This window comes from Centroberyx affinis, unplaced genomic scaffold (assembly GCF_046629955.1).
Source record: "Centroberyx affinis isolate AG114_WGS23_722 - 3 ecotype Tasmania unplaced genomic scaffold, CSIRO-AGI_Caff_v1 ptg002146l_1, whole genome shotgun sequence".
Classification (NCBI taxonomy): domain Eukaryota; kingdom Metazoa; phylum Chordata; class Actinopteri; order Beryciformes; family Berycidae; genus Centroberyx; species Centroberyx affinis.
Genome location: NW_027280464.1, coordinates 107,516 through 135,024, shown reverse-complemented (window position 1 = coordinate 135,024; position 27,509 = coordinate 107,516). Strand labels below are relative to the sequence as shown.

The 27,509-nt window shown below is 43.1% G+C and overlaps 1 protein-coding gene across 2 annotated transcripts; it reads right to left on the bottom strand.

The window, feature by feature from the left end:
* Nucleotides 1-297: 297 nt before the first annotated feature.
* LOC139654727 (MAP/microtubule affinity-regulating kinase 4-like) lies at nt 298-22,268 on the bottom strand. Of its 2 annotated transcripts, none has more exons than XM_071531876.1 (19): nt 22,211-22,268; nt 20,259-20,271; nt 19,398-19,575; nt 18,293-18,346; nt 13,613-13,661; nt 13,113-13,178; nt 10,836-10,906; nt 10,682-10,738; nt 9,892-10,128; nt 6,436-6,555; nt 6,210-6,309; nt 5,921-6,030; nt 5,152-5,338; nt 4,666-4,877; nt 3,911-4,014; nt 3,012-3,293; nt 852-907; nt 693-699; nt 298-634 (listed from the first exon to the last, which is right to left on the bottom strand). In XM_071531876.1, exons 1-19 carry the CDS (start codon nt 22,266-22,268, stop codon nt 298-300), a joined length of 2,298 nt encoding a protein of 765 aa, XP_071387977.1. The 2 variants fall into 2 exon arrangements, with proteins under 2 accessions (XP_071387977.1, XP_071387978.1); XM_071531877.1 differs by lacking the exon at nt 693-699 and adding an exon at nt 1,662-1,744 and having other exon boundaries at nt 570-634; nt 863-907.
* Nucleotides 22,269-27,509: the final 5,241 nt, after the last annotated feature.

Below are 27,509 nucleotides of genomic sequence, written 5' to 3'. Positions count from 1 at the left end.
TGGGTGAGGTGTGTGTGTGTGTGCGTGTGTGTGTGTGTGAGTGTGTGTGTGTAGAGGCGGGGGGTGGTGGTCGTGGCCACGTAAGAGACAGGAGGAGAAGTCTTTTCTCTCGGGTCCAGCCCCTCGCCCCTTCTCTGTGTTTTTTTTTTTTCTCTTAATTATTTTCACACGCCCCCCCCATCTTCGTGCACACACACACACACACACACACACACACACACACATACACACAAACACGTATGCACAGACACACACACACACACACACACACACATACACACACATACACGCCCTCACTCAAAGTTCAAGGTCCTTGGAGATTTGGGTGGCAATGTCCCGGAAAGCTAGCGGTGCCCCCCAGAGTCGCGTGTAGCGCACCCCGTTAGAAGTCTCGGAGGTGCCCGTGGAGAGGTGGCACACCTCGGCCTCGAAAGCCACGCGGCCCCCCGCCACCCCGTGGGTGCAGGAGAGCAGGAAGGGGCCGGCGTGGTGGACCTGGCAGCCACACCCGAGCGCCGCCTCCCGCAGAGCCAGTACCACCTCCGCAGGGTCCCGCCGCCCGCCGCCTCTCAGATCCCAGCCACGTCCGACGGCCCGGGGCTCGGACGCTTTTTGATGCCCAGGTAGATAGCGACTGGGGGGGGGGAGAGAGGGAAGAAGGAAGACATGTTCAAGCACGGGACCGAGGCCACGCTGTACCTTCCGGCTACTAGTCTATAAAGGGAAAGCACAAATGCACAACATCTATTTTTTTTAAACCATCATCTGATTTCTCAATGTGATTCTACTGATGGATAATCAGGAGGCGGAGTGCCAGCAACCTGTTGGACCAGTGCAATGCTGTCTGGCACAGGATACTGACCTTGTGACCGCAAATCTGCTGATTCCCTCAGATTCATTTGTGACCCTGTAGGACAGACAGGCAGAGTAAGAGGTAATCCACCATAGAGTACATTGAGCCTCATGACCAATCCACAATGATGAGATGAGATGGCATTTAGCAGTGGAAATCATACGGTGAGACCAAGCAAGCATCAACTACAAGTGACCACAAGCACCCGATGTGCAGGACAGTGCGTCCTGGCTGAGGGATCTCACCTTACAGGAATGCATTATGGAGTTTGCTCATTCATAAATTTTAAAGCATGCACTCCTAAAGACTATGAACGGCAACAGTGGGTTTTACTACACATTCCCGTTCATTGTGCCAAAACGTGAATTAACATAAAATGAGGCTCAATCCACCAACCAGAAATACAAAATACAAACATTTCTCAAGGTACGTTTATGCACAGGATGAGGATGAGGAATGGGGATGTGGGAAAGAGACTTGATGAAGCAAGTCTCCACAAAGACAATGAACCTGAAAAAAAGAAAAGAAAAACAAAACAGAAAGGGATTTTCCCCTGATCGTAACCATGCTTGAAACCAAAAGTGTGGGACCTGGACAGGCACAAGCACGAAGGCAGATGGTGGATATTACAAAAGCACAGGTAGCTGAATAGAGGCGATTCATGCAGACGGGGAGAAATTAATAGATGGGGTGTATGGAGTATTCGGGCGGGCGGGCAGGCAGACGTAGACTTTAGCATTTCCCACGACCGGGCAGGCAAACGGGCGACACAGGCAGACAGAGAGAAGCGAGAGACATGGGAACTTACTAACTGTTTTTGATCCTTGTGGAAGAGTACAACCCGAGACTGATTTGTTTGAGCCCTGGCGCTTAGACGGGTCAAGGTTGACCCTGACGCCACGAAAGGGGAAGCAGAGCGAGATAAAGACGGGAGAAAAAGAGGGAAGACGGGGGGGTAAGAGGGAGGGAGGAGGTAAGAGAGAGTATAATTGAATCACAGGAGAGCAAGTGGTGGAAAAGAGCGCAGCGCAGGAGCTGATTGGCAAGGATAAAGCTGAGGTTTGATAAGATTAGACATGTGTGATTATGACGACTGGGAGGGAGAGGGGAGGAGAGGATAATCCAGGGGCACAGAAGGGCTTGCCAAAAGGCCCGGCTGAATAAAACGCTCCTATAAGCATGGATCCATATTCAAGTGTGAAGCTTTGCAACAACAATACTATATTACTATATGAGTAGGTATTGGCTTTGATTCCTCCTCACTTATAGAGCAACACTCTCTTAACATTTTGCATTTTAGCTGACATTCTTATCCAGAGTGACTTACAAGCAGTGCAACATTAGAATAAGCTTAAATTCCTAGATCACCAAAAAATAGAAGCAACCAAATATAAGCAATGCAAGGTCAGGGCTTTAGTGCTTTTACAATACTCCTGTACTGTGAAGGAGAGAGTTAGAAAGGAGTGTAGGAACTGGTGATGTAATAACTGCCAGATAATATAATAACTTCTTACAAATGTGATAAAATGTCCATCTAAATGGGTTGAAAATGTAATTAGACCTGTTATGTAATTATTTGCTGGATAATGTAATAACATCACATTATTACATTAACCAGCAATTATTACTTCATAAGGGGTGCAATTTGTTTTTACTGATGGTCTAAGAGTAACATTGACCAATAACGCAATAACAATAGAGTTATTACATTATTAGTCAATAGAATTATGATTATTATTATATCATCAGTAAGTATGTTATACCCATTTCGATGTAATAATCATTGGTTAATGTAATAATGTGATGTAATTTAATACAGTAACAGGTTTTACTAAATTTTCACCCCATTTAGAGGGACATTGAGATGACATCATCAGGCAGTTACTATACTTTCAGTTTCGAGAGGGATTTTTTTTTGTGAGCAATTAGAGTCGAGTGGGGAAATCATTCACTGGGAAGAGGACGACATTAGGTACTTCTTTAAGACTTTTCAGTCTATGAAGACAGGAAAAGACTCTGCTTTTCTGACTCTATCACACCCAAGTAAGAGCTATAAAGTGACTATAAAGTGACAGTTCACAGGTTATAGCCTTTAGCATAGTTTGACTATTTACAGACATATGAACTGGGCCTCTTGAGGTCTTTAGTGCGTATTCACCTGCGAGTGAGTTTGGAGGTCAGCTTGGTGAAGAGGTTGGAGGTGGCCCGGCTGCGGGCGTGGGGCAGCGGGCTGGTGTCGTGGTGGGACAGGGTGGGGGACGTGGGCGGGGCGGAGTAGACCGGGGGGCCGCGGTCCCTCAGCTGGCCCCCGTGGAAGGTGCTGCGGATGGTGGAGCCTCGGGTCAGGCGGCATCGGTCACTGGAGGAGGAGGAGGAGGCCCCTGCCCCGGAAATACTGAGCGTGGAGGGAGACGCCGGAGGCAGGCGGTGGCTCAGGGAGCTGCAAGGAGTCAAATGAGTTATTCTCACACCAGAGCTGCCATCAGCTCCTTTTTGACCTTTTTTTCGCTTCTTAAAATGTACTTTCTTTGTTCAGATAAACTCACCTCATCCATACCTTTTGCTAAACAGTGCAATTCATCATCTCAAAAGATAAAAACAACCTCTAGATAAAAAAAGCAAGCATTGATGCCTGTTTCAACTCAAAAAGTTGAATGTACGTTGACCATAGTCCAAACCCAGATTCTTTCCAAGTGAAAGAGTCCGGGAATTAAATTTGATGAAGGTGACAATTCAGAATCATGATGATTTGTTTGCTCTTTGTTGTTTTTGATTCCAGTATTTTGAAGTTACTTACTAACCCGTAAATCAAATCAAATCCATCTTGTGTCTACCTTGCAAAGTTAACGCACAAATTTGAGACTTTTTATGTTATTTATGTTACACACAAGAGCCTAGTTGGACCCATAAGTGATGATTTGTGATGCTGTGGCACCATTCTGGCACCACCCCAACCTGCTTCTGGCTAATCACAGCATCGTGAGCCATCTATGTGCAGACTGTAGCAACAAATACAAACATTAAAACCCCCAGCACCAAAGCAGCCATGCGGCCTACCTGTTGTCCTTGCCGTTCTGCAGGAGAGAGTGCCTGTCGGTGCCCGAGCGGTCTGTGCACACATATGTATTCCGGCGGGTCATGGCGCTTCCAGGGATGTTATTCTACAGAGCGGGGAATAAGGTCAGAGGTCAAGACAAAGGTTAGCTAAGACTTTGCCATGATGTACCAGCTGTTACATGACAACCAGTGGAAGCTGGTACATAGAAATCCCCCATTAAGCATCTATCCTATGTTAATACTGCAGCATCCAGTGTAGCAGTTCCTTTTCAATGTTGTACAGTAGAACATAAGTATTAATTCTTTACAGAACAGAAAACAGGACTGTTTTTTTCCAAACTAATTACTTTCAGGGGAGCAGCAAAAGTGCAACATTACTATAATGTTCCATTCAGTACAAATTCTATAATGGTTACACCTTTATATTAGTGATGATAATGATGATACTACTAGTAATACTACTACTAACTACTATCCTACTAACTTTAGTTTTATCACCATTTTTTCATCAAACTTGTAAAAACAAATAGAGTAAAAACAATACAATAGTAAAAATTAATGGGATAAAAGACTATTCTATTCTATTAAATTAAGTTTTAAGAAGTGATTTGATAATGACAGTTTGCAAGCCCAAGCTCCTCAGGCTGGTCATTCTAGAGCCTAGCTGGCCCTGACTGCAAAAAAAACAGTCACCTTTAGTCTAAAGCCTAGACTTGGTGCAACATTTCACAGCCCCATGTCCCTCGGACTCTTACCGTGGTGGCAGTCATCTCTTTGCGGCGGTCCGGGATCTCGGACTTGTTGGGGTTGTTGGCACTGCTGACCATGGGGCTGGAGGGAGGGAGGCTGTGGCTTCCCATCACGCTGCAACTGGCCTTACGTGAAGGCATCCGCCCCTCCCGCAGCTCCCGATCGCCCGTGCTGGTCGGGCTCCGCTTGGGGTGCATGACCGGCATGGAGGGCCCGCCTTGGTGGCAGAGGAGAACAGATGTAGCGTAAAAAACACACAAAGACACATGTAAGGCATATCCTGCACGTGGCAAATAGGCAGATATTCATTTTATTTGTGGATTCATGGATAGGGGCATATTTGACAGTGGGTTATTAAAAGGTATACACAGCCTGTAAAACACCTTAACCTGTATTTTAGCCAGCATCTGTACTGTGATTATGTAAACATAGCCACTTTAAGAATGAAGACATGGCCACGACTCCTGAGGCATGACCACCAAAAGACTCACAGAAGTCGCTGTGTCGTCGCTGCCTGTGGTAGGTGGAGGCACTGCGCTGGGTCTTGCTATGGGAGGAGGAAGAGGAGGAGGAAGAGGAGCCAGTGGCCGAGGAGTGCTTGTTGGTCCCGTTGGTGATGGGGCTGGGTCGTACCCTCGCCAGGGACAGGCTACTGGCTGAGCGAGTCTCACCGCCGTCCTGCAACACCCACAGTGACATGCTAGGTGTAAGGCCGGAAGGTGCTGAAGAGGGTGTTTGAAAACGTCTACTATCATAGGGACAAGTGACACCTTGTATTTTTTTCTTGCTGCACACACTAGTTGTCAGGAGGGCTGAGTGGTCTAAGGCGCCACGGTTTCTGGCGTCCCATTGGACTTGCCTCATAGGTTTGAACAAGCAATTTTGATACTTGTTTATTTGGCGGTTTCCCTATGATTCCTGACTTTTCAGACACTTTGTATACTGTAACCGCTTACAGCAATGCACTGATGTGATTAAATTTCTTTCAAACATGTATTATTACTCAGAAGAAGTACCTCAATGAATTCTCCCCTCTCCTCAACACTTTGCTCTTCCACGATAATTCTATGGTCACAGGAATATTGTAAGGGATTTACAGTATAGCCCTGACCTTTGTCCCTCTTACCATTGGTTGCATGTAAATTTGGTGACCTAGGAATTCAAGCTCCCCCGTTGCAAATTGCTCTGGATAAGCGCGCCAGCAAAATGCCTGATATGTAAAATATGAAGGCAAATGTTTGCTCGATTTAGACAGCTCACCTCGCTTTTGAGGCCCAGCAGTAGGTAGGTGGCGGTGACCTCATTGTACTTCTGATTGAGCAGAGAGTCCTTGATTTCCTCTGGTGTGAAGCCCATCCCAACCATCACCTCTGAGGGACACACACAGGGAAATGTAAGCGATAAGGCAAGAGATTGTGACATAAAACAGCTCGACTAGATTCTCCAGTTTTGTTAGACCTCTTAGTACACATGTCGAACCAGAATGGCAGACAAGCCTACAGCCCAAGATGGAAGTGGCGGTGGCCCAATAAAGACTCGGCTGACTCACCTATGCGACTTGCATCACTATAGTCCTCTACAGGCTCTATATGGGGCTTCAGCTCCTCCCCTTCATACCCTGCATTTATCCACTTGTCCTTCATGACTTGCTGTAGAAATGGAAACACAAAAAATCTGCGTTAGAAAAGAATTCAGTTGGGGATATTGTGTTGCATATATAGTATAGCGAGATACGTAGGCTATATCTTATGTGCTTTGTGTTTTGTGCTCCTCACCTCTAGGGTGCAGCGTTTGGAGGGGTTGAGCACCAGGAATCGGCGTAGGATCCCCTCACAGTCAGTGGACATGTAGAAGGGCACGCGGTACTTTCCCCTCAGCACACGCTCTCTCAGCTCCTGTGGGCCATGTTGATCACATGTTAGAAAATATAGCAGGCTACATCTCTAGTTCAATACAGCAAGAACAAGACCAAGCTACACAAAAACAAGGAGCCAGTTGCATAAACCAAGTTTTAAAGGTGCTAGGTGTAACATTTTAACGTCAAGAAATCATTACCATATATTTTTTAAGACATTATTATAATTATCGTAAACAAACAAGACCATAACTGAGAAGACTGTCAGTCTTTACCGAACTGCCACCTATTCTCGCGTAGCCACACCTCTGGCTCAAATGATGGAGGTCTGGAGAATATACAATAGCTGGTTAGAAAAGGGTGGCGACACTGTGGGCTGTCGTCAAAATTCAAACCAGTCAAATTTCGCTAGGGCAAAGCAAGGCGCTGACGCTCACTTGTTCACTGTTGTAGGAAACGATGACAGTAAACTCTTAGTTAGTTAGCTAGCGAAACAAATCTTGCTAGTTTAATTTACCTAAAGAGTTAATTTACCTAGAGATTTACTCGGCAATGTAGCTAGCGTTGTAGCTAAGATAATAATGGAAACTTGCTCTGCCTGGGCAGAAAAGAAAACCAGAAGTGGTGTTTATGAGAATCCTTTTTCAAACTCAGAGTCAATCAATGCTGCCTTCAGCTCAGCAAGGTCATGTTATCACACGTTTTATGACAACAATTTCTCCAGAGCTCTGTCATGTGATCCGGAGGTGTGGCTACACCAGCTAATGTGCCGCCAGGTCGGACATATTTCACACTAAATCTGCTGGACTGCTCTATGATACAAAGGCAGACTGCTTTATGGCACAAAAAGCAAGAGAGCGCTGTTCTTCCAGCATAAACAGAGCTAAAGCTTAAAGGGTTTCTGGCAATGGCAGAATACCACTGGTGTGGGATAGAGGCTTACAATCGTCTCAACCGGTTTCACTTGTTTACAATAACTATATGGTATCACAATTGATTTGACAATGATATATTAGTGTTTTAATATGGTATATGTAGTTGTGTTTCTGTGAGTTTCTACATTATAATTCTGATGTGTCACACATTCAAATGCTCTTGCTCAAAAATAACAGAAAAATAGATGCTGTAACAAAACTAGCTTTTTGTGGCAGTTATATTTTTGTGCATAAGCTATGTATTTGATATTCAAAATAGTTTAGCAGTTGATACATTGGCCACTATGCAAAAATCACAACATATCTCCAAATAATTAAAACTCAAGTATCAGAAAATTATGATTTTCCCACTCATAATTCAACCTAAAGGTATGTTTACACTGGTCTGGAATTATCTAATAAGACCAGTCTGATGTAAGAGTGTCTGTTGCATAAAAATTTTAATCCCTAGGTCCCTAACTGCATGCAGTATGATGGGGTGGGGTCAAATATGGGTGGGGTTAAATACACATTTGTCTCTACTATCTGGTAGAGCTCTAGGGGGCCATTCATTGCCATCTGTTGGATCTTGGATATAATTCCTATTTTTAGTTTTTTTCTAGTTGTTTTTAGCTGCAGTTTTTACTGCTGGGTGCAATAGCATTACAGAAAACAAACAAAACAGATAAAGGATTAAACTACTACTCATCAGTGTGGGTGACGACGTTTGTAATAGAGACTAAAAGGCCAATATTTGGTAGTGACAAACACCTCAAACATGTAACATTCTATACACATAAAAATACAGAAAAAAAACTGTCAGGGTGTAGCATGCTAACTGTTCTTTGTCCTGACCTCTCACATCAATACACATGAATACAAGGGGGCTGCTTGAAAAGCATTGTGCAACGTCTTCCGTGCATTGGACAATGTGTTTTTATGTATCTTACTTTATAGCGGAAACAGGCAAACTGACATTTCAGTTGTTCCCTATATGGGTCACTGAATTAAGATATGTTTAAAAATGTATCATTAGATTCACATAAATGGCATGAATGAGGTATGAGTATGAATTAGAAACACCTAAAAATAAGTGCTCTGTAAAATCCCTGTTTTGCCTTGTCTGTATAAATACACTATCATAGATAAATTCTACGTTAACGTTCATACAGTGTTAAATGCTAAACAACTTGGCTTATGTCCGACGACCAGGTTTAAATTTGAATCCATATCTTTTATCTATTGGTAATCTATTCCCATGTTTTTAATTATGTTCCTTGAGTGGACAAATTCATACAAATAAATATCTTAGACTCAATCTGTGCACTAAAATAAATGTGGCAGTTAGTAAGTTTCATTTCAGCATTATCTGTATTAGTAGCTTCAAAATGCTGTCACTAAAGACAGCTATTTATATTTCTTTGAAATTTCAACCACAATTCACAGCCAATTTGGCTATCCAAGATGGTGTTAAGACAAGTCATTTTTATGCAAAATACGAATGTAGGTAGCAAATCTAACTAAATGTTGGATTTAAACAGTAATGTAATGGTAAAAAAATGTGGGTGAACTATGACTTTCAGCTGGTGAAGGCACAAAGCCACCAATATGTACAAAAATCAATTACATTTCCAGAAAATAATTAATTTATGCTTGATTTCCATAAAAGGCCCTATCCGCATACATCAGTTTGATACTACAAGCAGCAGATGTGACTCCCTCACACAACCTAAGAAAGTGCTTGAAGCAAAGAAAACCACTGGGCCCAAATACTTGGCATTACATGAGGCTTATCATGAGTTCACTCTCAACTAAAAGGACACAATATAGTACCAGAAAATGGTTCTTTAGGTGGACCACACCATAGCAGAACCTTTTAACGTCCTCTACAGCATCGTGCTCAAATGGTTCTACTGTGCATAGAGCCTTTATAGTGCTACAAAAGCCTTTAAGAATCCATGAAATATCGCAAAGCAGCAGCATTAAAAGGAAGAATCCACCCTACAACACTTAACACTGTTAAAACAGCTATTGGTGATGCACTTTGCATTTCTGGGTCCATTTTGTTTGGGTTGTATTTGTCTTATTCCCAGGGAATGGCAAACCATCAGGTTTTGGTGTCAGTCCCTCAGAATCAAAGAGCAAAGGCTTCTTTCTAGAGCCGCCATTTTGCACCAACAATCAACAATCATACAGGGAGAAATCCATCGTAGAAGAGGCAGAAAGACCAATTTTTCCACCAAGAGTAGCCTCAGCAGACCAGAATGCAATGCAGCCACAAGACATGTGTTTTGAGTAAGGGCCGTGATTCTGGCTTTTTCTTGCCTGAAAAAAACTTTTGATTTTACCAAATCAAAGAGTTGTTTGAGCCATTACGGTTCCACATAAACCCACACCACTCCATCCACAGCACTCTTCAAGAACCCCCCCTGCTTCTGACTGTAGCACTCCCAGCCACTTGCCTTCAGGTTCTGCCCGTCAAAGGGCAGCGAGCCGCTGACCAGCGTGTAGAGGATGACTCCCAGGCTCCAGACGTCCACCTCGGGCCCGTCGTACTTCTTGCCCTGGAAAAGCTCGGGGGCAGCGTAGGGCGGCGAGCCACAGAACGTGTCCAGCTTGTTGCCCAGCGTGAACTCGTTGCTGAAGCCGAAATCGGCAATCTTGATGTTGGCGTCGGCGTCCAGCAGAAGGTTCTCCGCCTGAGTCACGCGTGCGGCGACGCAGAGCAGGCAGGGATGGATGGATGGATGGATGGATGGATGGATGGATGGGAGAGCAGGAGGAGAACGAGGGAAAAAAGTGGGAGGAGAGAGGAACAGAAGTTGTGATGAAGAAAGAGAGAGTAACAGGAAATGAGAGACAGATGGGGGAAAAGGGGGAAGGGCAGGCTTTAGCGCTCACGTGTCATCCAACAACAGAGATGCTGGACGTGACTCATACTGTATATATGTCAGCGCTTGTGTTCATGAATGTAATAATCTATTAGAACAGAAGCCAGGCTGTGACGTTCCCCTCCTCCTATCCCCTTACCAGCTTGGTGAGCATCTTGGAAGAAGAGGCTCTCCGCTCATCAGCGCTTCACTGTGTGATTAAGATGCGAACGGGCCGCTTTCACAGACACGGATTAAGACTAGTCCGACATTAAAAATTACGGTTCGCCGTAATCCGGCGGTGAAAGAAAATTTCCTAGTCTCGGACTAGCCTTAATCCGCGTCTCTGAAAGCGGCCCAAAGTGTCTTCCGGCTTTCTCACCTTCAAATCTCTGTGGACAATGTTCTTCTGGTGGCAGTAGTGGACAGCAGAAACAATCTGAGGAGACGAGGAGACGGGCACAGAGGTAAGACAACAGATCTGAAATACAGACAAGAGTGAGGATGGATACAATGCGGACATCGAGAGTTCATACCTGTCGAAATTTGGCTCTGGCTTCAATCTCCTTCATTCTCCCATGAGATACGAGGTAGTCAAACACTTCACCTGAGGGTGGGAGCAGGGGGACAAGTAGTCAAGTACAGGTAATAAATCTAAAATCATCATAACTATACTCTATAATTTGAAAGTATATTATTCATACAAAATAGTCAGTTTCACTCATGAATTCAATTATTATATTAACAAAGTACACATGCTGTTTTATTCCCTTGTGCTTATTCAAACACATATGACCCTTACACAATATTGACACACTGGTTTTATTCTTAAGTAAAATTACTGGTTCATAATTTTCTCCACAGACTATGGCATATTCAAGGGCAATGTTGATGGTAGCCAAAAAAACTATATGAGGGGGCCATGGTGAGTGTGTGTGTGCGTGTATGGTTATATTATATATGAAATCCAAATATATCATTAATCAGCTTATACAATTTTTGTACCAAATGACTCCTAAGACCTGATGGATTTACAGCATCTTTACTGCTGTGCGTCTGTCACATAAACTACAGTTCATGACAGGAAAAATATGTGTCACTCGCCTATCACTGAAAAGCTGTTTTTTTTAAGAAAAACTGAATGTTCTGGATACTTGTACACAAGACTTAACAGAAGTTGTTTCAATGTGTGAGTCGTAACTGCTAAATTTTGGATTGATAGAGTGATTCATTGTTGCATTATTAAATTATGCATATTTAGATAAATAGACAGAAATTTTAGAAATTCACGTGCCAATAATTGTAATTAGCCTTGAAACCTTCACAAATAATGTTCAACTTAAAGGATGATGTTCAGGCAAAATATGATTTTGGTAGTAGCGTCCTGAAGTAAAATTTCATTTGGTGAAACAGTCTTCATAGACGTCTGGGCCCCAAACACCTCCCTAACACATGACTATGGTCTTCTTATATCTGACTAAAAGCATTATGGACCTTAAAGAAACACACAGTTGAAACTGTGTCTGTGACATTCTTTCAAGGTCACAGCAGACACAGAACACGGTTTAGGCAAGAAGAGAGAAAAATAGGGAAGGCGAGACACTCACTTCCAAAAGTGGCAAAGATGGACCAATGAAGGTTCAGTGTAATAAAACAAAGGACTGTAAAGTTAGATCTTGTGTATTGGTAACCAGAGGAGTTCATCTTTTGAACAAAACCAAATATATGAATACTGGAGGCTCTGTGCTTCCTGAAACTGTGTTTAAAGTCTTACACTGGCACCCATTACTGCACAGAGATGGCTCAGCTATTGATGTTGTGGTTCCATACTCTATTAACTATGAATGTAGAGTTATGCAACAACTATTAAAGTACAGTCCAGAGTTATCTTTAATTTCAAGGCTATTGTCTTCCATATCAGATTAACAGGAACAGAATCTACACTTCATTTTGTACTGTGCATGGTCCTAACATTTTAGGGTGTATTTGGCTGGGTGAAGATTTAAAAACAGTATCAGGTGAAAGCACAGAGTCATAGGTGATTTAAGGCTATATTCTTCAATTTTAGCGCTGCAAAAAAGTTATTTAATTTAGTATTGAGTCCTAAATTCTATAAGTGAAAACACTGACAATGGGGTGAGATAATTCCACTTGTCTCTTGTCTGTCTCACTTCATTTTTTATTTTGTTTCAAGAATTGTCTATGATCGAGTGGACAATGTCTTGAAATAAAGCAGATCATTCCTCCAGTATCAAGATAATGTCACTTGATTGAAGAAAATTCTTTAAACAAGTTGATATGTATTGGAAACAAGTGAATTTTTTCTCACAGTATAGGCTTTTTTTCAGATTTTAAGAAAATTAGGATTTTAAAGAGTCAATACAAAATGAAATTACTTAAAATTGATATTTTGCAGTAAGATTAACAGTAAAAAAATGTACAGTGCTTTTAACTCATGGTCCCCACATTTCCCTGTGTCAAAGGTATTTGGACATATAAACATTATACGAAATGAAGCAAACATTTTTGTCATTTGTTAAAATGTTGATTAGAGGTAGAAGTGTTGTAGACCTTTAATTGTTCTTCAGATATGGACTGCGCTTTGTCTGCACTTTATCACCGTTTCATTTCATATTCAATAAGAAAACAGTGCAGACCCAGAATCCCCCCCCCAAAAAAAAAACAAAAACAACAACAAAAAAACAAAATGCACCACCGTCCGAACACTGATCACACTGGATTTAAGAGGTGCGGTTCCACCCATGCTGTAACCTACAGCATCATTTCCGGTCATACAGTAGTCATGTACCCACCTCCACTGGCGTACTCCATGATTAGGTAAAGGGTCTTATCCGTCTCAATCACCTCGAACAGCTGCACTGTAGCCCCAAACACAATCAGATTAAAACCAAATACATATATACAGTATATATATATATATATAGAGAAATAAATCCCTCTCACGTTATAAATGATAACACTGCCGTCTGTCTGTCTTAATACCAAGGGACCCCCACCACTAACGCTGTGGGGAGTTTTGATCCGTATGACATTTGAGCTTTAGAAAATCCGCCCCCTCCCCCCCCCCCCCCTCCAACCCCATGACCTCTATACCGAGGCCTGAGGAGCTGCTTGATACTGTACGGTCAGTGGCTGCTGTAAAGCCTATTCAGAGCATCACTGTGTGTACTTCCGTCTGGTCGCACACATGCCGGCTATTTAGGCTAAACATACACAAAAACACACACACAGAAGCATGGATGCACACACACACACACATATGTGCAAGTGCATTGGGATGCATGTGCCTTACCTATGTTTGGGTGATTTAAGCCTTTCATTATTCGTACCTCCCGAAAGAGCTAGGAAGAAGAAGCAGAATTTTAAAGTCTTGACAGTATTGAACGTAATCAAATCTCGTGCTCCTGCGTCAATAGCAAATGGCTTTGTAGCATTTAATGCTTTTTTTCCCACATTGCAGTAAAACTGTACTCTCAAGTGTAAGGACTAGGGCAGTAAGCTAGATTTGGTCTTTTTTTTTTGCTGTTGATTCATCATATTCATGTCAAGAAATTGATTTCAGTTTACAGTATAGACTGTATACAGCTTATCAAGGTCTTTTTTGGACTTGTCTAGTAAGGTTGTGAACAGATTCATTTTAAACTGATAGCACTACTTTAACACTAGAAGGCAGTCAGAGAGCACAAACCAACACTGAACAATTCTCCACCTTGCAGTTATACCCAAAGGCATCATTGCTATCACTTAAACGTCAAGCTAAATTCATTTATTGACCCTGTAAACAAACCCTTAAGATTTGGAATCAAGTCTCTATGTCTACTAGTTTCATAGTTCAAGCTATAAAATGGTAATCGTCTAATGGTGAAAATCCCAGATCCGGATCACCACCAAAATCTAATGAATTGTTCCTTGGCCCAAGGCCGATCTGTCCACCAAATTTCATGGAAATCCTTTCAAATGTTTTTGGGAAATCCTGCTGACAGACAGACAGTCAAACTAATAGGAGCGACAACATAACCTCCTTGGTTGAGGTAATAAAGCTCATTTGGATGTTATAAGTTCAGCCTAATGTCCTATGAGTCCTTCTCCTTATTGTCCGTTGAGCAGATCCATGCTGCATATTAGTAAAACATTATAGATATAGTTTTTAGCTTTATAAGGGTTGTTTTCCTCACAAATACCAACTGTAAATGCCATGTGATTTCTTAGCAGCATGTCAAACCATTGCAGTGGAGTTTCAATTGTAGGGCAGAATCTGACCTACACCTCTCCAGCTCAGTGTGAAAGACATGATGGACTCTATGATTAACTACTGTACACCAACAAAATCCCTCCTATCACCATGTCTCAACTTGTAATGGGTCACATCAACAGCGACGCTTCTCCTGACTCATTTTTCCATGGAGTTCTATAGGAAGATTAACATGGGAAATTAGCATACTGTAACCACTTGACCACAGTAATTAGCATACCAAGTAACCACTTCATAGGTTGGTGAAAGGAGTGTTAAGGCTACTTTAATAGCTCAGGGCTTGGGCGTTTATTAATCACATAGTCAACCCCTTTATTCCATGCTATGGTGGAATCAATGCCGCTGCTGGAATCAAACGGAGATCCACTGAGATGCAAGAGATTGTGGTTTATACTTTAGTCCTAAAAATACCACTAGATGATTTTCTGTCTCTGCAAATGAAAATCAGATGGGGGGGTGGGGGGGTGGGGTGGGAGGGTGACAATAACCAACACAGCCCCCTCATCGTTGAAACAGAAAAACAACAAATGGTCTCGCCCATAAATGTGATGAATCTACAGCCAAAAAAAGAGACCAACTTCTACTCACTGTCTCCATACTTGCACTTCTCACTGCGTGTGATATGTCTACTCCGGGGGAATATATTCGTACGCTTTGTCATAGCAGAGCAGGGGATTAAATTTGAGCCAGCCACCCAGGTTTCATGAACATGACAGCACAGTCCCTCAACAAAAGGCCATCACTGCAAAACCAGAAACTCTCTTCCCATGTCATCAACTCCAACTGGAAACAGAAAAAAAAAAAAAAAGAAAAAAAAAAGAAAAAGATGGTGCGATAAGCTTTTCTATCCTCTTTGCTCAATCCCCCCCCCCCCCCCCCTCTCTCCTCTCTTTCTCTGTGTGTGTGTGTGTCTCCCTCCGTTCCCTCCTCCTTCATTCAATTCGTATTCCTCCGTCTTTTCCTCTGGCAGTGCCCCAACGTCACTGTTGCCATAGCGACCCAGGTATTAAGACCGGGCTCTTTCCCGGCGTTCTCCAGCTGTGCTAGAGGGAATCTTGGGATACGTAGTGCTGAGAGCGTCGCGGCCCCGCCGTCCCATAATTCCCTCCTCGTCAGCCTCGTCATGGCCAGGCGGAGCAGTCAGATCCATCAAAACACAAAACAATCCCCCGGCTACGTGTTTTACCCCGGCCGCCGTTAACGACTATAAATAAATAGCGAACCGACAATGCAGTTGACAGGAATGAACATGCATGCACTGTGGCGATGGAGCTCCTACTGCAATTGTAATTACAATACTTCCACCTAGCACATGGAAATAAACGGTGTTCAAATGTAGGTCTAGGCTCGGATGTGTTGCGTCACACCAATTTCAGATTAAAAAGGGATTAAATTGCCAATGTTCCTGTTGTCTTTGATAAATGATCAAATAATTGAACCTTAAACTGACACATTATGCAGTTTCCAGGTGACCTGTTTCCTGGTGGCCAGGAACAAATCGAGCCCCATCATGGAAACCAGCATAAAAAAACAGTAACATCCTCCTGTAATCTGTGATTTCCTTCATATAGGAGAACCATCTTCAGAAATGAGCTTCACCGCTTCCTACCGTCAATTCACTCCTCTGCCTCTTTACCCCACCACATCTCCCTCTTTCCTTCTCCCCCTTTACATACATAACAGGCCAGATTATGCTAATATGGGCTCTTTCATGTCTTCAGTACTAAGGATTTTCTCTAGCCCACGGGTATGTAAAGAAGCCTGCTATCATCGCCGGCCAATTGTAGAGTATTCTCCCCCAATCAGCGGCCAATCCGGAGCTTCTCTCGTCCGTCCTGTCCTCAATGTTGCGCCGTTGTCTCTCACAGCGACCCAGAGCCTCATGTTGCACCACAGTCTAGTCAAAGGAAAGCATTGGGACCGAGCACAGGCCCTGCAATGCTTCTAATATTCCAGCCAGGTAAGGTAAACAAAATCCATTTTTGGTCACGATGTAATCACCAGAGATACGATGAGTCAAAATATCAGGATTAAAAGGAGGCCAGAGATCAAGAGATGGCTGGCCTAAGGTAGAAAGAGCGGAAATAAAAAAGAGAATTATAGTAACGAGAATTTATTTACTTAATCCTTGATGATAGCAATGCAAGGTCATCCCATTGTACATACAGAGATTAAGGAAAAGATTATTTACAAAGAAAAACCACAATCAAAACGACAAAAATATATATCATCAAAAGGATTATTTTCTTTTTTTGCTATCGATTCTGGGCATATTTTCAGCGACGTCTCGTGCCATCTCATGTAAACCGGTACAATGTTCAGATCTTCACATGTAGCGCTATAGACTTCTTCCAGTCAAACAAAATCACGCACACATACACACACACACCACCATTATGGCCAATTATTTCATCCCTGATTTGATCCTTCCAGTCTGTTCACTTCTTGCCCACAGGCATTGGAGTTCATGTAGGCCGAGGGGAGGTAGAAAGAGATGAGCGAGAGAGAGAGAGGGAGGGAGAGAGATAAAGAGAGAGAGAGAGAGCTCTGACTAAATGAGGGAGACACTTTGGCCCATATGTGCATATAAGCATCTTGGTGGCTAAATATAGGTTGAACGAATGTTTGTCTACATATGTTCTCTCTCTAAGCTGTAATTCACATTTATTCACACTGTCTCCTTCACCACAAGAGAGTTCTTGAGCGATACCTGACCCTGGCCATCCAGAGGTATTAGGCGCGCGTGTTAGGGCAGAAAAGCATGTGATCGATGTCGTCGGATGATAAGATGGAGATAAATGAACATGTGCTCAACTCATGACCGAACGGCCTTCACGTCAGCCATGTTGTCTCTGGATGCCTTCCGCTCCGGATCCTCTGCTAACCTACAGCAAACCTCCAGATATCTACCGCTGGTTTGAGTCAGCGTCTGCACCACGCTGAGGTTTTGCCCTTGATGGCCGGCGAAACCAAAGCATCCACCGCTCCGCCTCTGCCCTTCATGCACAACAAACCTCGAGTGTGTTCCACCTTTCAGGCTCAACCCTCAACGTGCTGACCAGCAGGAAAGAACAAAAAAGAAGCCAGCCAATCAAAAGCCCTCCATGTGACACACACACACCCCTAAGCGTTTCCAAAGACACTTCTCGCAACATGCGTCCGGAACTAAACGAAATGGCCACCGAAGCGTCGTCCGGCAAAAAACGGCTTCAACTCATGATGTAATTTCTTTGTTATCCGCAGCAACGCAAAGGCAAATTAAGAATAGAAACAACAACAAGAAAAAAAACGATGGGTTGGGTGACCACGGTCTCCGGGATGAGTCACTCCCCACTCAGGGCAGCGATTAGCCCAGAGAGAGACGAGAGACGATCTCCAGAGCAGAGGTCTCCTTTCGCTCCCATCCAGTCCCTAGCACCTGCCAAACAGCATCACATCCCACGAGCCCTCTCTCCATCTCCTGCTCTCTCCCTCCTGCCCCTTCTGAAGTGGGGGGAACAGCTGAGGAAAAAACCTGAGCCTCTCTAATTCTCCAACATATCAGTCTTTCGTTAAATTATGTCCAGATGACCAAATCCTCACGATCTGCGATGCGTTGCTGTTGATTATCACTTAAGACTGTGGTTTATGTTTTGTTTTTCTACCTGGAGACATGAAGCACATTATCCTAAATACATAGTACATCAGTATAAAAGAGAAATAAAAAAAGCTGAGGCTCACCTTTTGTAGGCTGGTTGGATTCAACTGAGTTTTGTCGATGATTTTTATTGCAACCTGGAAGAGACGTCAAGGGAATTTGCGATGAGGAGATGTAGATAAGCACATCATCAATTCATCAGGAGAATTTATGACCACACTTATAATTTGCCACGTTTAATAGCCTCCTCACATCCTCCGCTTAAAAGGAAGCTCCAGGACGCTCAGAAGCTCTTCCTATTGATCCACAACCAAGAATCCTTTTCCAACGGCCAAAAGTTATCACGCAGGGATTTTTAGATTGTGTGCTGTGGAGCATTTGTTAGCAATGCCAAAGCTAGTGGATGTGGAATGAGGCCATCGCTAATATTTACTTCAATAAGCTGTAGTAATGGCAGTTTGAAAGGCAATTTTGAAAGAAGTGGTTTTAATCCCCTTTGACTTGCATTGGCAAGGCTAACAAAGGCTATAACAGAGGTTTACTGCCAATTTTTCCAAAACAAAAACAATGGTTTCAAAATGTTTCAAGCATCATAAGAGGGCACTTGGTTAATGGGACAGATGAAAAATCCAGGATCCATTTAACACTCCACCAGTTCTAACCAAATTCATATCAGTACTAGCTCAATGTGATACAAATCATGTCCATCTTAACAAGTCATTTAGTATTCAGTCTAAACATCTTGTATTTCTTAAAGCATGTGAACAAATCTGACAATGGGGTGAGATCATTTCGCTTTGGCTGCAATGCAATTTCACTTCTTTTTTTGAATATTCTTGAATCATGATATCTTGAAATGAAGCAGGTCGCCCCACCAGCATCAGGATGATGTCACTTGATTCAAGGAGATTCTTGAAACTAGGTGATTCAGATTGGAAGAAAGAGGAATCATCTCTCCCCATTGGCAGATTTTCAACTTGTTATAATAAGAATATGATTAAGTACATTGAGTGCTAGATTAAATGACATGTCAACACATAGGCAACACCATCTGACCCTTTCAAACATCACAACACAACAGTCTACCATCTTTCTCTCCATCCACCCGTCCATCTACTCATTCGGCCTCTTCCCCACCCCATTTTCCACCCCGCCCCACCGCCCCCCCCCCCTCCCCGGGGGTCTCACCTCCTTGCCCGTCAGGATGTGGCGGGCCAGCTTGACCTTGGCGAAGTTCCCCTTGCCGATGGTCTTGAGCAGACGGTAGTTGCCGATGTGCGGCTGCTCGTCGGAGCAGGAGGCGATGGAGTTCCTGCAGCGGGCGCCCAGCGAGCGGCTGGACAGGCTGGTGCCCTTGTCTGAGCGGCTGGCCGCCAGAGACACATGCTGGAGGGAGAGAGAGAGGGGTAAAAGAGATGAGCGAGGCGGGGGGGGGGTCAGTGCCACCAACAACACCACCAACACCAGGGACCGCCATGTACTTCTGCCCTAACAACCCTCTTGGCTCCCATAGAGACGGGACATGTACTCATGGAGAGCTGATCATCTCCAGAAGTGACCCAGGTTAGCTCTTGCTCTCTGCACATGCTCATTACACACTGTGTTCGCCCCTAAAGGAACATGGTGATGATAATATGTAGTTTTAAGGTAGAAATGTGTAAAACCAAGGGAATTCCCTATCAGGCCGTCTCATCTCTCCTGTTGAATATCTGCTACGATCAACTCAATGGAGACATTTCATGAGTTTCATGAGTCCGTCTCTACACCGCCAGAATCATCCCACCAGATGTTTTGTTTGACAGATATAAAGGAAGCAATGCTCCTCCTGAGCTTGGGCTGCATGTGAATAAGCATCACTCATTTCTGGGTTAACAGCTGCTGTCCAACGGATGAACACTTGAGCATACTGTTTCCATTTTGGGTTCAGCTTCGTCTACTTGACCGCTGGAAGACAGAATATAAAAGAAAACACTTTGCCGAAAGCGGGAGCCGGCCCACAAGCTTCCCCACAAACAGTCGGCCGTGCTAGTACACGTTAGCGCTCGACACCCGGACCCGAAAGCTTTAGAGCGTCGTGTGGCGATGATAAGAGTCCAAAGCCTTTGAGTCACCGATAATTTCCCAGCCAGGAAGCGGAGCAGAAGAGAAAAGGGAGGACAACAATGTGCATTTACAGAAACAAAGCTCGATGTGTTTCAGCGTGATGCGGCTTCTCGTCACGTGACAAATTAAGGCCCCTGGAATTGACAAGACACAGAAGAGGAGAGAGGGGGGAAACAGAAGAGGAGGAAAGGGAAAAAAAACACAAGAAGGCAATAGCAGATGGAAAAGAGAAAGCACTGAAATGGAGAGAGGGTCACTATGAAACCAGAGGAGAGAAAGAGGAAGAGAGAGAGAGAGGAATAAAGAGTAAAAAAAAAAAAAAGCGAGCAGATGCCGGCACAGTGGTCCCTGGCCAGTCCCAGGGCCTGAGGCATCACACTTCCATCCCCCCAGCATGTCATCTTGCTCTCGGCTTCACACACACACACACACACACAAACACATCCGCACATACACACACACTTAGGCCCCACCTTCAGACACTCCCTCCCTTCCCATGCTTCCATTCCTGTTCACACGCCCCACCTATAGAGCCAATTTGGGCCCACTTGCTACAATCTAGACACCGATCACTCCTCGCCAATAGCGGTGTGTGGAGAGAGGAGGCGCACACACACACACACACACACACACACACACACACAGCGAGCGGGCGTGCGCTTGGAAGTACATTTAATCCACCGACTGTATTGCATGCCCCAATCCCCCCCTCCCCTCCCCTCCTCTCCTCTTCACCTGTGCCAATGTGGCACTCCAATATTTTTTTTTTTTTTTTTTGCCAGGTCAATTCACTTCTGTGTCATCAGGGGCTTTTACATTCGTAGGCCGCCGGTGACACACAAGACGGGATCAGGAGGAGCCCGCTCTGACGGAAGGAGAGGATCAATCGTGCACCTCCCTCACACACATGCATGCACGTCCCTGTTACACACATTACACACACACACACACACACACACACTGGCTTAACCATCCTTCTGTGCTGACAAACAGAAGGGGGGGGAGGGGGGGGAGGGGAGGGAGGGGGTGTCCTCACAAGTGTTTAGGACCCAGAAATGGCACAGTGATGATTTGGATATGCATCACTAGGGAGTAGTGCATGGCTAATTTTTCATATTGTGTTCCTTTCTACAGAGATATATAGATACACACACAGATACTGACATGCAGACTCTACTATTCAGTCTGTCTTATGTAAATAAATCCCCCCTGGCTTCTGCAGGCCCCTACTGGTTTCCACTGTACTGAATGTATGGCGCTGTCTGACACCCACTGGCTCTGGGGTTGGGCGCTTTGTAGGCTGCGCAGCAATGGATTGCACATCATTTTACGCAGTAATCCTCTCGCTTCATAGGTGGAACAACCTAGATATTCCATATACATTCATTTTTCCCCCCCTGTGCACGCGTCCCACCCATCCAATTTCTGGGGAATGCACACACACACACACACACACATAGACATAGACACACACACACACACAAGCGGCAGCAGCGGCAGCAGCAGCAGGGCTATAATGTGACATCACTATCTCTCCACAGCCTTATAATAAGAGGTGACGGCTGGTATTGAGGCTTTCTGCGCATATCCGCTGAGTGTTATCGTATGCGGATGGACTCATTCCGGGCTGTTTGCCTGCCATCAGCTCTTTCCCTGCACAGACACTCAAGGATAGCCCATTTTGAGAGAGCCTACTCTGCTAAAATATCCATCCAACATCACCTCCACAGTCCCTTTATCCAGCAGGAAAAACAGCATAGGCTAATACCCCCCATCTGCACTGTAAATAAACACAGCAAATACTGAGGGGCTCCACATATTAGGACATCTTTGTTCAAGGATGCATCATTCATTTTTTTTGCATGCACACAAATATAGGCTATAGGCTGTAATTGCACTTACATGGTCTCCAGTACTCCTGTCGTTTCCAGACGGTAACGCAGAACGAGAAGACATGTTTTTTTTCCCTGAGTAAGAATCACGGTGTGTTGACGCGGATAATATTTACAGGATCAGGCTCCACAGACAGAATAACATCCGCAGATGCGACCCACCGTCCCGAATCAATCTGCTTCTTCTCCAACCGGCCAAGCCGTGGTCGAGAGGAGACCTGTGCCTGTCATGGCAGCACTGGGTATCTGGTGGGGGGGTGTCCTCAAACAAGCTGCATTTTCCACCATGCACTTTGCAAAAGACGGCCGATCAACGATGCAGCAAATGCAATGCAATGCAAATCCCGAGCATCGAATAAGTGCTAAAATGCGGTGATGTTTGGCCGGAGCCCAGCGTCTCTGTGGCGACTCTCCACCCCCTGCCTCATTTCGCCATACAAAACAAATACGGCTCCTTCTGGATGTGTGTCATCTCCGTTTATCATAATACTGACCGATATAATCTTTCAGTTTACCGCCCCGACGCGATGCAGCCCGCTCCCCTTTGCAGCGGTCCGCAGGAAAACAGAGCCTACGGTGCAGGGGGAAAAAAGGCCGAAATGTTCAGAAATCGGTATTCCCGGTCGGCGAGATGCGCACCAGCGTCAAGACAGACGGAATAAGGAAATATTGGACTTCCGGTTACACGTTTCAAAATAAAACCTTATTGGCGATAATATGTTGCAACGGGTTTTTATTTTTTACAATAAAAGTGCCACAGATAATTAATTAATTAATTATAAATATATACGGAAACAAATTATTTATTATTATTATTATTAGCCTATTGTTTTTCCTCTTCTTCTTCTCCTTCTTCTTGATATATTATATATATAGTTATTATTATTATTATTATTATCAGTATTATTATTATTATTATTATGTATTATTATTATTATTATTTATTATTAATAATATTTTCATTGTCATTATCAATGTTTTGGTTGTTGTTGTTAATGTATAATATGTAATGACAATAATAACAATAGCCTAAGACAACAACAACAACAATAATTATAATCTTAATTTATATCAATCAAAACTTCAATCAAATTTGATTTATACAGCACATTTCATACAATTCAATGCCATACAGTGCACATCACAATATAAGCAAAAAATTAAAATGAGAAATGAAAAGAATGATATCAACAGATAAAAGTAAAAGAAGAAATGACTTATAAAAGAAAAGGGGATATTAGGCTACATGACTAAAGACAGACAAAGAGAAAGAAACAAAGAACAAAACAAAGACAGGAATGTTAAAAATGATATTAAATAAATACAATAGAAAATAAAAGTAGAAAAACTGGATCCACATGACCACATTTGACCACATTTGATAAGACGTATTTATAGCCCTGTTAACATTATAATTTATAGCACTTTTCAAAACACGATTACAAAGTTCTTCAGTAAAAAAACAATGACAAAAAAACAATAACATAAATCAACCAGAGCCTCACTCCATATGTAATCTAATCAAGTATCTAATCAAAGTATTTTTTGTTGTTGTTATTTCAGACTCCAATAACTTCCAAGTGACAAATCTTATGCTTTTATTTTGGAGACAAAATCTCTTAACTTCCTGTCTGGTCCCGTGTAACTCTGTTTGACTTGACGCAGCTGAGATGCGCCACATCAGAGATGCTGACAGATCCAACACAACCCAACCCGCTGCCGGTTTCACCAGCGTAAATTTGTGCGTAAATTAGGATAAGGCTCTCCAAAGATGGCCGGAATAGAGAGCAAGCTTATCAAAACCTCTGATTCATTTGGCAGTTTTCAGTTTTCATAAGGTCTGGGGACTGTTCATGATGGGTGGGATGACAGTGGCGTGCACAGGGAGAGGGTGTAATCTCCACTTGGGTGCCAAGGTTCCCCTTTCAGATAAAGCACATATTTTAAAAAGGCAGGGGCCTTTTTCAATTCACATAACACTAAGGTCTGGTAAAATCCCTGCACCTCATATCATTTGCCACCAAATCTTCAAAAACTATACTGACAAAATTTCACAGGACAAATGGAGGAATGACTGATGACTGACAGGATATTATTATTGATATTAGTGTTTGGTCAGTGTGATAAATTATTAAAGACAGGTCACATAACTAACAATTTAGAGCAAATATTGAACTTGATGTGGGGGTTTTTTCGCTTCAAAATGAATTTCTGCAGATTTTTGCATGATCTTTACTCTCTGTTATGATAAAAACAGATGGGTCCACCCATCTGAGGTGAAAGTCCAGAGGCATAAGGAGAGGCGTCACCTGCCTCAAGATGTCACAGGATTTTGTGGCTTATTTGATTATTATTTGCATCAAAATGTGATGCATGGAGATCCTGAGAGGGAAACATGAGAGCACAGGGCTGCAAAAGCAAGGCTGCTCAAAAACAGGGACTGAAACAATGAGTTCCTCTCGTGCCATAAAAAAAACTATTAAAGAAATATAATTCAACACTTTGATTTCATTCAAAGAATCACCTTAAGAGCCTGACCAACCCTTTTCTGCAGCACAGTAACAAGCCAAAATCCCCCCAACACCATGCTGCATTATTGTTGTTGTTGTTGTTGTTGTTGTTGTTGTTGTTGTTGTTGTTATATGATTCCCACTGCAAATGAATAGGAAGCCAAATCAGGGAACTACCCAGCAATTTTGCAGTTCATCATTTGCTACCGGAAGAGGTTTTTCCAGACTTCAAGATGGAACATCAGAAGAACGCTCTTGCTTATTCACTTCTTTATCTTCAGTGGAAGAAGAGACAAGAGCTTTTCAAATGCTGTTTTCAAACGTTTGCAGCTACATCCATTGTCAAAAACTAGATTTTTCAACATCCTTTTTGTCTTCACTGCCATGGCAGAGGGCAAAAGTTGGGCAAACTCAACTATTGTTGCCAACTCCTGTCTGCAGGTTCAGTAGGCGGAGAATACCACATGGTGAGGATAAGACTCGATCATTGTGAGATGAGCTGAGGAGATGAATAAGGCTCAGGCATGGCTTGTGATTGGCTAAGTGAAGAGTGGGGCGGGGCCACTGTTGGCAGCCTTAGAGGAAGCAGCTGCCTTACAGTCGACGCTCAGGGAATTAAAGTCCCTTGTATCCAGGTGTGTGTGTCAAAGAGTTCAAGCTAAATTAAAACTGAATTTGAATTGTGCAAACTGAATTTGATATTGAAGGGAAATTATGAATTTAATTTCAATAATAATCACATTCAGTTTCAGGCCATTGCATTCACTCTCTCTTTGTTGATTCTGACACTGAAATATCACGCAACCTGACCAATAAAAAAGCACATAAATAGATTACATCAAAAATAAGATCTAGTTATTTACTTTTGCTAGACTTTTCTCATTAATATTCAGTTCTGAAGCCTATAAAGCCAATATACTGTTTGGGTTTCTTTGTCTAGTGGCTGAATGTCCCAGCAGGTGCATGGTCTTGTAATGCAGTGCTTCATAACGTCCACCAGATGGAGGGAATGTTTAACTGTTCTCACTGACCCATGTTGTCTGGATGGGTGAGGGTCTTCCGAGAAATAGTGGGTTAGAGAAGAAAGAGTGAATGACGGGAAAGAAGGTTGATCATGTTTGACTATCTCAACCTCTCTGTTAGTAAAACTACCAGGGATGTAATGGAAAGTTGTAGAACAGAGTTTACCACCATTTTAGGCTGAAATAAATCTTTATGACAAAAATTCATAGTACATATCGACATTAGTCAAAATGATGTAAGTTATATGAAGGTTATTAATGCTGAATTGATTTTGTTCCTATTGATAGTATGCCTTGACTGGAGCTCGATGACTATTTTATTTACCAGTACATCACTACATATTAATCATATGTATCATATCATGAATACATATGTAATCATATGCATTAATATAATCACAAATCATAGTATGTATTCATCAAATGGGATGAATGGAATATTTTGTATGGTTCATTTGTTTTCATGTGAGTGTAAAGATTTAACTTGATCAAAAAGCAAATTTCCTGCGTGTGGATTTTTGTTCTTCTACTTAAATATAATGTACATGATTTCTCTTTATTGTTAACAGTGCTGATAGTGTCATGCCATACCTCTCTTGGCCTCTAGGTGCCACCACTGAGCCTCATTATTGCACTGATAAAACTTTGCTGAGGTCGGGTTCAGGCATTTGCCCCTCAGCTGGTTGGTCAGAGATTCACACTGCACACTGACGGCTTGTTATGTACAGACAGACAGGAGAAAGCATAGGACATGCAGAGAGACGCATAGGCAAACACAAAGATGAGTAGGTTCACGGGTCAAAGGTCAAATTGGCCTCATTGTTAAGTGCGAAGGGGCAAGCTCCCAGGGCGCTGTCAGCAGAGGGGACGGAGAGGATGTGGAGTCATTAGGCTCGAACCTCAAGTCCCAGATGATGAAAGATGGCTGGGGGTTCATGAAGCGGTGAGAGAGGTTGTTGAGGACTCGCGCTGCGTTCAGGGCACATGGGAACGAACACTGGGGCGGCTTGCTATGGTTTGGAAGAGTTTAGGCGTTTCAACTCATTTGAACCCGTCCGGACTGCACGAGGGACCTTACTGTACCTGTAGATCTTTCTTTACATTTGTGATAATTATTCTCATTTTTTCTCTTCTTAGTTTTCTAATTTATGCCTAATGGCTAACGTTGCAAAATTAACTACAAACACAGAATGCCATGAGATTTTAAAGTTCTGAAAATGATTGAAAATAAATGTTGTATTCCTTTCTTGTTTCTGCATTGGTGGCAGATGTCAGAAGAAGGATAAATTGGGATATACTGACAAGCCCCAAGTTTTTAAGTTTACGTAAATGGTCTTTGTAAGTGGGAAACTGGTAGTTTCTATGTCCCCTATATGACTTGATGTGATATATCTTTTCTCAGATGCCTCAAACTGTTGAAGAAGTCTGCAAAACTCTCTCCTCTGATAGAAATACTGTCCTTCTAATTTAAGAGTTCACTTTGAGTTCAGCATACTGGACAGTGTGGCTTTCTACTGTGCTGACAGGCACAAGAAACCTCACATCTCCTCGGCCTTAACATGTTTTCTAACTCACTCTGTTAATCAAGGGCACATTTATGAGATGATTCATACCTGTCAAATATCTTGAAATATTTATGTTGTAATATCAATGTCTATGAATTTTTTATCGTGTTGTACTGTCTATCTGTCTTGTGATGTTAACTGTGTTGTAAAGTCTTTTGTGGAGCCCAGGAGGACTAGCAGCTGCTGAGGCGTCTGCAAATAGGGATCC

Coding starts and splice junctions, on each gene's coding strand:
- LOC139654727 (XM_071531876.1), bottom strand. CDS start 22,268: ATGTCTTCTCGTTCTGCGTTACCGTCTGGAAACGACAGGAGTACTGGA. Junction 10,907..13,112: donor CATGGAGTACGCCAGTGGAG/GTGGGTACATGA, acceptor TCCCACCCTCAG/GTGAAGTGTTTGACTACCTC. Junction 5,339..5,920: donor TGCTGGGCCTCAAAAGCGAG/GTGAGCTGTCTA, acceptor TGGGTGTTGCAG/GACGGCGGTGAGACTCGCTC.